General features: G+C 42.7%; 1 protein-coding gene across 1 annotated transcript; it reads left to right on the top strand.

Moving 5' to 3' along the window:
• Positions 1 to 460: 460 nt before the first annotated feature.
• LOC109879291 (transient receptor potential cation channel subfamily V member 6) lies at positions 461 to 13650 on the top strand. The gene is made up of 16 exons (XM_020471470.2): positions 461 to 569; positions 2132 to 2292; positions 5073 to 5293; positions 5398 to 5538; positions 5624 to 5722; positions 5817 to 5992; positions 6085 to 6237; positions 6317 to 6396; positions 8050 to 8185; positions 8296 to 8382; positions 8490 to 8566; positions 8682 to 8847; positions 11092 to 11158; positions 11409 to 11677; positions 11875 to 11981; positions 12119 to 13650. Exons 2-16 carry the CDS (start codon positions 2162 to 2164, stop codon positions 12384 to 12386), a joined length of 2178 nt encoding a protein of 725 aa, XP_020327059.2. The 5' UTR covers positions 461 to 569; positions 2132 to 2161; the 3' UTR covers positions 12387 to 13650.
• Positions 13651 to 14125: the final 475 nt, after the last annotated feature.

The raw sequence follows: 14125 nt of genomic DNA, 5'->3' as shown, positions 1-14125 counted from the left end.
ATATGAGCTTTTTGATTACACACCAGCATTGAGACAATTGAAAGGTGGACGACTTTCGAACCAGTTATCTGAACGGTTCACTGAGAATAAAGACCAAAAAGTGTTGACTGTCATGATGTTGACATTTTTTACATGGGGGCGATGCAGGGGCTGAAAATGAGCCATGGGGGAGATCTATGGACCGTGGACCAGTCTCAGGACATCTGCCAGGTAAACTGAGTGTGGCGGTCAAGCGCAAGGCCAGAGCGTTCAAGATGTTTTAGCAGAATGTCAAGCAGCCTTAGTATACGCTAAATGATTCCAATAAAAGTATGGATCTTCCCAAAAGATAATGCTCAAGTTATGACTACTACTCCTTTCCACCATTTGGCCCCTCCCTCCCCCTTCCTCTCTCCTCTCTCTGACATCCATCCTCCTCTTGACCTCCTCCCCTCCTCTTGACCTCCTCTCGATATAAAGATCCCCACCTGTGAATCCTTCTCTTTCTCAAGTCAGCTTGATGTTGCATGTTCCCTTAGTACCTGACTGTCAATTAGGAGTAAAGGACTAACTGTTTTCTTCTGTAAAAGGTAAGTGAGTCACTCCACCAATTCGGTGCCTTTTGAGAAGTACAACTTGATTTAAAAAAAAGTGATTTCACAAAATGTTAACATTGTCATAATATTTTTTTTTGCCATCTCAAGTGGTAAAATAAAATAAAAAATACTATAATAAGTGCCAAATAAAGTAACAGGGTTGACAAAGTAACAGGGTTGATGATTTCATCTTAAATCAGCCATTAATCAATCCCCTTGTGACAGGCAGAACTGAAGCTTGTTGTTTGCAACAGGGAGTGGCAATTGAATACAAGCTTCACAATAAAAGGGTAATTGTTCAAACATTTCTAGCCTGTCTACCTATGGGTAATAGTGTTGGCGTGTTGAGCTTGACCCGCTTAGTTTTCCACCACAAAACCACATAAAATGGCCAAAAAGAGTAGAACCAGCTCACCTGCTTTTACACTATGACTTGAATATTAGATGTCAAATGTTTCTTCAGAATATTTTTTTTTTTTTTAAAGGGACAGTTTACCCATTTTGAATTGAGAGTTCAGTTCACACAACAGGGTGGACCTTAAAATGAGGGACAGACATGAAATAAATCATTATTTTCAAAAATGTCTTTGGCGAAAACTTAAGAGAAATGTTTGGGTTAAGTGGGTAGCAATCTAACTAGAAGTCACATAGGGGGCACAGAGGGATATGTCAAAAATACTGAATTTGGGCACTTTAGCAAGTCTTTATTCATATAAAAAATCAGATTTATTGAATTCTCCATGTGGTAGGTATTAAAGCGATAAGAGAAGGAGAGAATGGCCTTTCTAAGGCTGTGTCCCAGATGGCACCCTATTCCCTGTTAAAGAGCACCACTTTAGACCAGGGGCCATAGGGCTCTGGTCAGGAGTCGTGTATTACATAGGCTATGGGGTGACATTTGGGACACAATCTTGGATACGTGAGCGGTTGTTTTCTCAAAGTGTATCAGTTAATTTTGTGTGTTGCTCAGTTGGTAGTACATGGCACTTGCAATGTCAGGGTTGTTGTGGGTTTGATTCCCATGGGGGGAATTCAGTACAAAATGTATGCATTGACTACTTTAATTCGCTCTGGATAAGAGCGTCTGCTAAAACAAATAAAACGTAACAAATATTTTTTAAATGTCAAGGGCACTACATTTAATATAACAGGGTCTTAAAATGCAATATTGGTGCACAATTTCTACTTGAAATATCGAAGGGATGCAAAAGGCACTCTTTTTGTGGAACAATAGGTATTTACCTTTTACGTTTTACAGAACTGTTTAGAATAGGATAGAATAGAGAAAAACAACGTTATTGTGGACATCTTCCTTTGCCTGGATTAATGGGGAAATAAGGACCTCTGTTTCAGGTTCACCTCTGGTCTGTGGAATGGTGCAAACCTGAGTGATCTGTCAGTTAGTTTGCTGACAGCTCACACATTATAGATTTGATTTGAGTCCCTAGTACATAAGGAGAAGAATGTATTTCTTTCTGAGTTAAGTCTGGTGGTAGAACATCTCTGTTTCTGACACTCAATTTCTCTCACACACATGCACATCTCTCTCCTCCCAGCCATTTCAAATAGACTCACCATCTGAGAGGATGGCCCCGCCCTTGGCAAGATCTGCTCCAAGTGAGCTCAACCATTGGTGGAGACAGTTTAGGTTCCGCCTCCAGAACAGGAAGGGGTGGAAAGAGATGCTGGATGAAACTTTTTTGCTGCAGAACAAAAGGTGAGTTTCCTGTTGGTAAAAAATAACAGTGACTGTCTGGTATTGGTTGATATGATATTATTACAAGTGGGAAACTCTGAAAATATTAATTGTAACCTGGAAGCAACGAGTTGTTTTAGTTCAAAAGTTTTGAACTCACTTAGAACGCTGATTGGCTAAACCCAAACCGGCAATCTGGGAGGTATTCCCTTCATATTAAAAATGACAGCCATAGGAATCAATGGTGGGCTGAAAATGTATTTTTTCTGGATGGTTTGTCCACGGGTTTTGCCTGCCATATCAGTTCTGTTATACTCACAGACATTATTTTAACAGTTTTAGAAACGTTAGAGTGTTTTCTATCCAAATCGTCCAATTATATGCATATCCTAGTTTCTGGGCCTGAGTAACAGGCAGTTTACTTTGGCCATGCTTGTCATCCAGACATCAAAATACTGCCCCTAGCTCAAAGAGGTTATTAGTCATTTGTATTTTTTTTTATTATGTTTTGTTGTTGTACTTAACTGCCAAAAATACTGCTATCGGGGTCATTTCCTTAGTATCACACTTGGCAAATCAATGTTGTTTCCACTTAATTTCAACCCAAGAAATCTATCTATGTGATCTATTTTGAATCAACATGGAAAACTTATTGGATTTGGAAAAAGTCATCAACATAAGGGCATTTCGTCTTGGCTGAGATCCCGCTATTGGGATCGATATGACAACAGTCAGTGAAAGTGCAGGGCGCGAAATTCAAAACAACAGAACTCCCATAATTAAAATTCCTCAAACATAGAAGTATTTCACACCATTTTAAAGATACACTTCTTGTTAATCCCACCACAGTGTCCGATTTCAAATAGGCTTTACGGCAAAAGCACCACAAACGAGCCTGAAGGTCAGAGCCAAGTCACAGAAAAACACAGCCATTTTTCCAGCCAAAGAGAGGAGCCACAAAAATCAGAAATAGAGATCAAATGAATCACTAACCTTTGATGATCTTCATCAGATGACACTCATAGGTCTTCATGTTACACAATACATGTATGTGTCACGCCCTGACCTTAGATAGACGTTTTATTTCTCTATTTGGTTAGGTCAGGGTGTGATGTGGGGTGGACATTCTATGTCTTGTTTTCTATGTTTCTTAATTTCTATGTTTGGCTGGGTATGGTTCTCAATCAGGGACAGCTGTCTATCGTTGTCTCTGATTGGGAATCATACTTAGGTAGCCCTTTTCCTTTCAGTGTGGGTAGTTGACTTGTGTTAGTGGCGCGTAGCCCTCGTAAGCTTCACGGTTGTTTATTTTGTTTTGTTGGCATCATTCCATATTAAAGGAAAATGTACGCTTACCACGCTGCGCTTTGGTCCACTTCTTCCTCCACCGACGACTGCCGTGACAGTATGTTTTGTTCGATAAAGTTCATATTTATATATAAAAGAAAATCGGTATACATTGGCGCGTTATGTTCAGTAGTTCCAAAAACATCCGGTGATTTTGCAGAGAGCCACATCAATTTACTGAAATACTCATACTAAATGTTGATGAAAATACAAGTGTTATGCATGGAACTTTAGATACACTTCTCCTTAATGCAACCGCTGTGTCAGATTTAAAAAAAGCTTTACGGAAAAAGCAAACCATGCAATAATCTGAGTATGACGCTCAGAGACCAAACAAGCCAAAAAGATATCCGCCATATTGTGCAGTCAACAGAAGTCAGAAATAACATTATAAATATTCACTTACTGTACCTTTGATCTTCATCAGAATGCGCTCCCAGGAATCCCAGTTCCACAATAAATGTTTGTTTTGTTCAATAATGTCCATCATTTATGTCCAAATAGCTACTTTTGTTAGCGTGTTTTGCAAACAAATCCAAACTCACAAAGCGTGTTCACTAGGAATGTCAAAAAGTTCTGTTACAGTCCGTAGAAACATGTCAAACGATGTATAGAATCAATCTTTAGGATGTTTTTAACAAATCTTCAATAATTTTCCAACCGGAGAATTCCTTTGTCTGCAGAAAAACAATGGAACGCGAGCTACCTCTCACGTGAACGAGTGTCACGAGCTTGTGGCACTCTGCCAGACCCCTGACTCAAAGAGCCCTTATGAGCCCCTCCTTTACAGTAGAAGCATCAAACAAGGTTCTGAAGACTGTTGACATCTAGTGGAAGCCTTAGGAAGTGCAACATGACCAATATCCCACTGTATCTTCAATAGGGAATAAGTTGAAAAACGACCAACCTCAGATTTCCCACTTCCTGGTTGGATTTTTTCTCAGGTTTTTGCCTGCCATATGAGTTCTGTTATACTCACAGACATAATTAAAACCGTTTTAGAAACTTCAGAGTGTTTTCTATCCAAATATACTACTAATATGCATATCTTAGCTTCTGGGACTGAGTAGCAGGCAGTTTACTCTGGGAACCTCTGGGTACCTTATTCATCCAAGCTACTCAATATTGCCCCCAGCCATAAGAAGTAAACCTAAATCCAATGACAAGGCCACATTTTTTTGTTGATTTCCTGTCGAATTCACAATAGCTGACAACTCAACCAAATGTAAATCAAAATTAGACATTGAACTGATGTCTGTGCCCAGTGGAATGTGACATCAGTGCTCAGCATGTGGGAGAAGTCTGCGCTCAGAAATGATAGACAGTTTCCCACTAGTAATTACCAGCTGGAGGAGCATTCAAGTGAATTTTTCCCAGTCATATGCTGATAATTACAATATGTTATGAATGCAGCATTTGAATTTTAACTTGCAAACACACTCTCTCTCCCATAGGACAAATGGCGTCCCTCTCTTTTTTGCCGCCAAAGAGAACAGTGCAGGTTGTATTAAGAAACTTCTGGACAGTGCGTCCACTAACATCTTTGAGAGAGGGGCTCTGGGGGAGACCGCGCTGCATGTGGCAGTTATGAATGATAACATGGAAGCTGCTTTAGCTCTGATGGACGGAGCACCTGAACTCATCAATGAGCCCATGACCTCTGACCTCTTCCTTGGTACATAAACTCTCACACACAAATACACTATAATATCATAAAACTCACACAGATATTTAATCACACAATCATATATTCTCTCTCTCTTACTCGCTCTCAATCAGGCATGACACCTCTCCACATTGCCGTGGTGAATCAGAACTTTAACTTGGTCCGCAGTCTGATTGGTAAAGGGGCAGATGTGGCCACACCCAGAGTCACAGGCCTGTATTTCAGGAAGAGAAGAGGAGGGCTGCTCTACTATGGTAAGATTATTGTTTGTGGTCTGTAAGGAGTAGAAAAATGCATTTTGGGAAATGTGGTTATTTGATTCCGTTTTCTTTACTTTAGGTGAGCACATCCTGGCATTTGCGGCCTGTGTGGGGAATCAGGACATAATTTCCATGGTGATCAACGCAGGAGCCAGCACCAGGGCCCAGGACTCCATTGGTATGAAACATTCCTCTTTCTTCTCCTCGTCCTGCCCCTCTCCTCTCTCTTCTCCCCTTTTCAGCAGTTTAATATCTCCTTCTCTCCCCCCTAGGTAACACAGTGCTCCACATCCTGGTCCTGCAGCCCAATAAGGCTATAGCATGCCTGGTGTTGGATCTGCTGTTGGCACGTGACGTTGAGCTGGACCAGGCTGTGCCACTGGACATGGTGCCCAACTACCATGGCTTAACACCCTTCAAACTGGCTGCCAAGGAGGGCAACCTTGTGGTGAGGATGGATAGAGGGATAGAAAGAAGGGGACAGTGGGAGACATGGGAACAGTAAAAAATAAAAAATAAAACAACATCTGTCCCTCCCAGGCCTTCCAGCACCTGGTCAATCGGAGGCGAATCAACCAGTGGAACCTGGGACCCTTGACCTCTAACCTCTATGACCTCACAGAGATCGACTCCTTGGTCACCGACGACGACTGCTCTGTGCTTGAGCTCATCGTGGGCAGCCAGAGGAGAGAGGTGCAGTACATTACAAAACACAAACATGATACATTGTAATATACAGTACAGGGAAACTGATGATGATCTCCTACTTCAGGCAAGGAGGATACTGGAAGTGACTCCTGTTAGGCAATTGGTCAGTCTCAAGTGGAACCTCTATGGAAAACACTACTTTAGGTAACAACACATACAATGAGGGAAAAAAGTATTTGATCCCCTGCTGATTTTGTTAGTTTGCCCACTGACAAATAAATGATCCGTCTATAGTTTAATGGTAGGTTTATTTGAACAGTGAGAGACAGAATATCAACAAACATATCCAGAAAAACACATGTCAAAAATTTTATAAATTAATTTGCATTTTAAGGAGGGAAAAAGGTATTTGACCACCTCTCAATCAGAAAGATTTCTGGCTCCCAGGTGTCTTTTATACAGGTAACGAGCTGAGATTAGGAGCACACTCTTAAAGGGAGTGCTCCTAATATTCGTTTGTTACCTGTATAAAAGACACCTGTCCACAGAAGCAATCAATCAATCAGATTTCAAACTCTGGATGTCAGGGACAAGATTGTAGACCTACACTAGGCTGGAATGGGCTACAACGCCATCGCCAAGCAGCTTGGTGAGAAGGTGACAACAGTTGGTGCGATTATTCGTAAATGGAAGAAACACAAAAGAACTGTCAATCTCCCTCGGCCTGGGGCTCCACGCAAGATCTCACCTCTTGGAGTTGCAATGATCATGAGAACGGTGAGGAATCAGCCCAGAACTACACAGGAGGATCTTGTCAATGATCTCAAGGCAGCCGGGACCATAGTCATCAAGAAAACAATTGGTAACACACTACGCCGTGAAGGACTGAAATCCTGCAGCGCCCGCAAGGTCCCCCTGCTCAAGAAAGCACATATACATGCCGGTCTGAAGTTTGCCAATGAACATCTGAATGATTCAGAGGACAACTGGGTGAAAGTGTTGTGGTCAGATGAGACCAAAATGGAGCTCTTTGGCATCAACTCGCCATGTTTGGAGGAGGACGAATGCTGCCTATGACCCCAAGAACACCATCCCCACCGTCAAACATGGAGGTGGAAACATTATTTTCTGCTAAGGTGACAGGACAACTTCACCGCATCAAAGGGATGATAGACAGGGCCATGTACCGTCAAATCTTGGGTGAAAACCCCCTTCCCTCAGCCAGGGTGTTCAAAATGGGTCGTGGATGGGTATTCCAGCATGACAATGACCCAAAACACACGGCCAAGGCAAAAAAGGAGTGGCCAAGAAGAAGCACATTAAGGTCCTGGAGAGGCCTAGCCAGTCTCCAGACCATAATCCCATAGGAAATCTGTGGAGGGAGCTGAAGGTTCGAGTTGCCAAACGTCAGCCTCAAAACCTTAATGACTTGGAGAAGATCTGTAAAGAGGAGTGGGACAAAATCCCTCCTGAGATGTGTACAAACCTGGTGGCCAACTACCTGAAACGTCTGACCTCTGTGATTGCCAACAAGGGTTTTGCCACCAAGTACTAAGTCATGTTTTGCAGAGGGGTCAAATACTTATTTCCCTCATTAAAATGCAAATCAATTTATAACATTTTAGACATGCGTTTTTCTGGATTTGTTTGTTGATATTCTGTCTCTCACTGTTCAAATAAACCTACCATTAAAATTATAGACGGATCATTTCTTTGTCAGTGGGCGATCATACAAAATCAGCAGGGGATCAAATACTTTTTCCCTCACTGTACAGTGATCATGTTCTGATGTTGTGTTTGAGATGCTGCCATTTGTTTATGTCTAATGTTGTGATGTTATTATTGTGTTGTGTACAGGTTGTTGCTGCTGCTGTACCTCCTGTACATTGGGACCTTCACACTGTGTTGTGTGTATCGCCCTCTAAAGGACGCTCCAGAGAATTACACTGTATCTGACATGGACAAAACCATCCGCGTGCAGAAAACTCTGAAGGTGGGGGAGACATGAAGGCATCTTCATATGACAGCCTGTGTGCAAACCTCAATCAGAGGTGTTCATATGAACCCTTTGTGATCCACGTGCCCTGTTCTCTGTCACTGTAGGAGAGTTATGTGACCTATGGGGACAACTTGCGTCTGGCAGGAGAGATGATCAGTGTCCTGGGTGCCCTGGTTATTCTGCTACTGGAGGTAAAACATACATCACCCAATAGTTTTACATGTCACTTATATTTACACTGTAGATTAGATCACATTATTGGCTGTCAATATAATCTGTGTTCTTCCCAATCCCTAAGATCCCAGATATGCTGAGAGTGGGGGCCAAGCATTACTTTGGACAAACGGCCCTGGGGGGGCCCTTCCATGTCATTCTGTAAGTCAACCTTGGTGCCTATGTAGTATTTATTACCTACCTAGTGATGTTGTTGTGTTTTGTCATGCCTATGTAGCATTTATAACCTGTGTAACAACCTATGTTTCCTCCCCAGTATTGCCTATGCGTTCCTGGTGGTGCTGCTGTGTGTGTTCAGGGTCAGTGGGGTGCAGGGGGAGACAGTTGTCATGGCTGTGTGTCTGGTGCTGGGCTGGAGCAACGTCATGTTCTTCGCCCGAGGCTTTCAGATGCTGGGGCCTTACGTCATCATGATACAGAAGGTATTCTATTCTAAGGCTTTCTATTCCGCAACAAAGCCTCCTTCACTCACGCCGCCAAGCTTACCCTAGTAAAACTGACTATCCTACCGATCCTCGACTTCGGCGATGTCATCTACAAAATGGCTTCCAACACTCTACTCAGCAAACTGGATGCAGTCTATCACAGTGCCATCCGTTTTGTCACTAAAGCACCTTATACCACCCACCACTGCGACTTGTATGCTCTAGTCGGCTGGCCCTCGCTACATATTCGTCGCCAGACCCACTGGCTCCAGGTCATCTACAAGTCTATGCTAGGTAAAGCTCCGCCTTATCTCAGCTCACTGGTCACGATGGCAACACCCATCCGTAGCACGCGCTCCAGCAGGTGTATCTCACTGATCATCCCTAAAGCCAACACCTCATTTGGCCGCCTTTCGTTCCAGTACTCTGCTGCCTGTGACTGGAACGAATTGCAAAAATCGCTGAAGTTGGAGACTTTTATCTCCCTCACCAACTTCAAACATCAGCTATCTGAGCAGCTAACCGATCGCTGCAGCTGTACATAGTCTATTGGTAAATAGCCCACCCTTTTCACCTACCTCATCCCCATACTGTTTTTATGTATTTACTTTTCTGCTCTTCTGCACACCAATATCTCTACCTGTACATGACCATCTGATCATTTATCACTCCAGTGTTAATCTGCAAAATTGTAATTATTTGCCTACCTCCTCATGCCTTTTGCACACATTGTATATAGACCCCCCCTTTGTTTTCTACTGTGTTATTGACTTGTTAATTGTTTACTCCATGTGTAACTCTTTGTTGTATGCTCACACTGCTATGCTTTATCTTGGCCAGGTCGCAGTTGTAAATGAGAACTTGTTCTCAACTGGCCTACCTGGTTAAATAAAGGTGTTCTCAACTAGCCTACCTGGTTAAATAAAGGTGTTCTCAACTAGCCTACCTGGTTAAATAAAGGTGTTCTCAACTAGCCTACCTGGTTAAATAAAGGTGTTCTCAACTAGCCTACCTGGTTAAATAAAGGTGTTCTCAACTAGCCTACCTGGTTAAATAAAGGTGTTCTCAACTAGCCTACCTGGTTAAATAAAGGTGTTCTCAACTAGCCTACCTGGTTAAATAAAGGTGTTCTCAACTAGCCTACCTGGTTAAATAAAGGTGTTCTCAACTAGCCTACCTGGTTAAATAAAGGTGTTCTCAACTAGCCTACCTGGTTAAATAAAGGTGTTCTCAACTAGCCTACCTGGTTAAATAAAGGTGTTCTCAACTAGCCTACCTGGTTAAATAAAGGTGTTCTCAACTAGCCTACCTGGTTAAATAAAGGTGTTCTCAACTAGCCTACCTGGTTAAATAAAGGTGTTCTCAACTAGCCTACCTGGTTAAATAAAGGTGTTCTCAACTAGCCTACCTGGTTAAATAAAGGTGTTCTCAACTAGCCTACCTGGTTAAATAAAGGTGTTCTCAACTAGCCTACCTGGTTAAATAAAGGTGTTCTCAACTAGCCTACCTGGTTAAATAAAGGTGTTCTCAACTAGCCTACCTGGTTAAATAAAGGTGTTCTCAACTAGCCTACCTGGTTAAATAAAGGTGTTCTCAACTAGCCTACCTGGTTAAATAAAGGTGTTCTCAACTAGCCTACCTGGTTAAATAAAGGTGTTCTCAACTAGCCTACCTGGTTAAATAAAGGTGTTCTCAACTAGCCACCTGGTTAAATAAAGGTGTTCTCAACTAGCCTACCTGGTTAAATAAAGGTGTTCTCAACTAGCCACCTGGTTAAATAAAGGTGTTCTCAACTAGCCTACCTGGTTAAATAAAGGTGTTCTCAACTAGCCTACCTGGTTAAATAAAGGTGTTCTCAACTAGCCTACCTGGTTAAATAAAGGTGTTCTCAACTAGCCTACCTGGTTAAATAAAGGTGTTCTCAACTAGCCTACCTGGTTAAATAAAGGTGTTCTCAACTAGCCACCTGGTTAAATAAAGGTGTTCTCAACTAGCCTACCTGGTTAAATAAAGGTGTTCTCAACTAGCCTACCTGGTTAAATAAAGGTGTTCTCAACTAGCCACCTGGTTAAATAAAGGTGAAATAAAAATAAAAATAAAAGTATGTAAGGGAAGCAGACACACACATGTGAACGCACACACACACACAAGCATTAGCATGACGTTACTGTAGAACGTATGGTTTTGCTGTTTTGATTCCCATATTAAACTGTTGTGGTGTTTTGTCTTATTTCCTCCTAGATTATATTTGGAGACCTGACCAAGTTCATGTGGCTGAGCTTCATCGTGCTCATAGGGTTTTCCACCTGTAAGTACATTCTGTAAAAGAGAAACTCAAAAACCATATTAATAGTACAAATGTATTAAACCAAATATAATTCCTATTTTTATTTGCTGGTTATTCTCCCTCCCTCCCTCCCTCCCTCCCTCCCTCCCTCCCTCCCTCCCTCCCTCCCTCCCTCCCTCCCTCCCTCCCTCCCTCCCTCCCTCCCCCCCTCCCTCCCTCCCTCCCTCCCTCCCTCCCTCCCTCCCTCCCTCCCTCCCTCCCTCCCTCCCAGCCCTGTGGATGGTGTACATGACTCAGGACCCAGACTCTCTACCTGCGTACCGCTCCTTCCCCATCACGCTGTTCTCTCAGTTTGAGCTGAGTGTGGGTCTGATAGACCTGCCAGTGGACCACACCATCACAACGCCCCCTATTGTCCATGTGCTGCACTGCACCTTCTCTGTGGTCTCCTACATATTGCTGCTCAACCTGCTCACAGCCATGATGAGTGATACACAATGGAGAGTTGCCCAGGAGAGGGATGAGCTCTGGAGGACACAGGTGTGCCACACACACACATTTTGACTCACACATGCACACACACACTCAGGCACACACACATAGTCTCTCCTACATCAAATAAAATGTGTACATACTCCATAAAAATAGCTTAAAACCATGATGAAAGTGTATACAGCATCCCAATCAGTGCCATTCTAATGATCCGTACATCCTTTGTCCCTGCTCACTGTGTGTAGGTGGTGGCCACTACCCTGATGTTGGAGAGAAGGTTGCCCCGCTGCCTGTGGCCCCGGCTGGGGGTGTGTGGACTGCTCTACGGCCTGGGGGAGCGTTGGTACCTCCGGTAAGACAACAACACTTCTTCTAACTGGCCTATTTCTGTACTCTCTGTGTTAGGTGTGGTGGTGTTAACAGTGTTTCCCCATCCCCATCATATACAGGCTTTGTATTATAATGGCTATCTTAATGTCTCCATTGTAGGGTTGAGGATCGCAACGACCCACTGGTGCAAAAGATGCGTCGCTACATCCAAGCCTTCTCTAAGGATGAGGACCAGAGCAAGGAGCGGGAGGAGATGGAGAAGACTGACATGTCAAAAGGACCTGGAAGCCCTGTGATCAGACCCAAACACAGAGGTGGGATAGATGGAAACAGGAAGTCCCTGGCACGCTGGCAGATGATTCGCCACAGCGCTTTGGGTTTAGATGTGGAACAGGAAGAGCCTGAGGATGGCCAGGAAGTAAGATAGATCTGAGGTTTAAGACAACAAAAAAGATTGTTATGTTGTTATTATATAGTATACGAGGCACACACACATTTTGAAACACACATGCAAACACACACTCAGACACACACATAATGTCTCTCCTACATACTCCATAAAAATACCTGAAAATCATGATGAAAGTGTATACAGCATCCTAATCAGTGCCCCTCCCCCCATATTCTCCATGGTAAGTGGTTCCTTCCTAGGTGAACCACTGAGCAAAGATACAGTGCCTTGCGAAAGTATTCGGCCCCCCTTGAACTTTGCGACCTTTTGCCACATTTCAGGCTTCAAACATAAAGATATAAAACTGTATTTTTTTGTGAAGAATCAACAACAAGTGGGACACAATCATGAAGTGGAACGACATTTATTGGATATTTCAAACTTTTTTAACAAATCAAAAACGGACCATTCCGTTGGCCAGGTCTTGGTAGATTTGCAGTGGTCTGATACTCCTTCCATTTCAATATTATCGCTTGCACAGTGCTCCTTGGGATGTTTAAAGCTAGGGAAATCTTTTTGTATCCAAATCCTGCGTTAAACTTCTTCACAACAGTATCTCGGACCTGCCTGGTGTGTTCCTTGTTCTTCATGATGCTCTCTGCGCTTTTGACGGACCTCTGAGACTATCACAGTGCAGGTGCATTTATACGGAGACTTGATTACACACAGGTGGATTGTATTTATCATCATTAGTCATTTAGGTCAACATTGGATCATTCAGAGATCCTCACTGAACTTCTGGAGAGAGTTTGCTGCACTGAAAGTAAAGGGGCTGAATAATTTTGCACGCCCAATTTTTCAGTTTTTGATTTGTTAAAAAAGTTTGAAATATCCAATAAATGTCGTTCCACTTCATGATTGTGTCCCACTTGTTGTTGATTCTTCACAAAAAAATACAGTTTTATATCTTTATGTTTGAAGCCTGAAATGTGGCAAAAGGTCGCAAAGTTCAAGGGGGCCGAATACTTTCGCAAGGCACTGTATGTGTGAAGACAGTATCATGAGTGAAGGAGGAGAGAGTGTCGAGTGACACACAGCGTTTCATCTGATTTTAGCTGCCGGTGATGGGCAGGACTGTTTGTTAATTAATTTGATCAAGCTGATGTTGATTCCTTCTTGATGAATAAATACAGCAAGAAGTAAAGAAGTGCACCTTCAGAGGGGTTGCTGATGACACTGACGAAGGCTGAAACGTTTGTCTATCTACCCACCCTTGAATGAAATAAATACTAAAAATGTACCTCGAATCTCTTTTTTGAGTGCGGACCAGCTAAACAATTTAGGAATTCTATTACATTTTGCTACCGGCACCTGTTCCGAGTGCAGTGGTCACAATAAGTTTCTCTGTCATATTAGCCACCTTGCAATTTTATAAAGTTTGTTTTAGCTAGCCAGCTAGATCATCGTAACTAGCTACCTTGTCATTTCAGGCTATCAATTAAGTTAGAATGGCTTGTCTAACTAGCTTAGCAGGCATGCCACCTGGCAAGGTTGCTAGACTTTAGATAATACAAAAATTGCTTTAATTCTTGTCTTATGATAGAATACACACCACATGGCCAAAAGTATATGGCACCCCTTCAAATGATTGGATTCATCTATTTTCAGCCACACTCGTTGCTGACAGGTTTATAAAATCGAGCACACAGCCATACAATCTCCATAGACACAAATTGGCAGTAGAAGGGACCGTACTTGAGAGCTCAGTGACATTC

Source organism: Oncorhynchus kisutch, linkage group LG13, assembly GCF_002021735.2.
Source record: "Oncorhynchus kisutch isolate 150728-3 linkage group LG13, Okis_V2, whole genome shotgun sequence".
Taxonomy (NCBI): Eukaryota; Metazoa; Chordata; class Actinopteri; order Salmoniformes; family Salmonidae; genus Oncorhynchus; species Oncorhynchus kisutch.
Note: the sequence above shows the minus strand (reverse complement) of the source record. Positions and strands in the feature narration are given on the sequence as shown.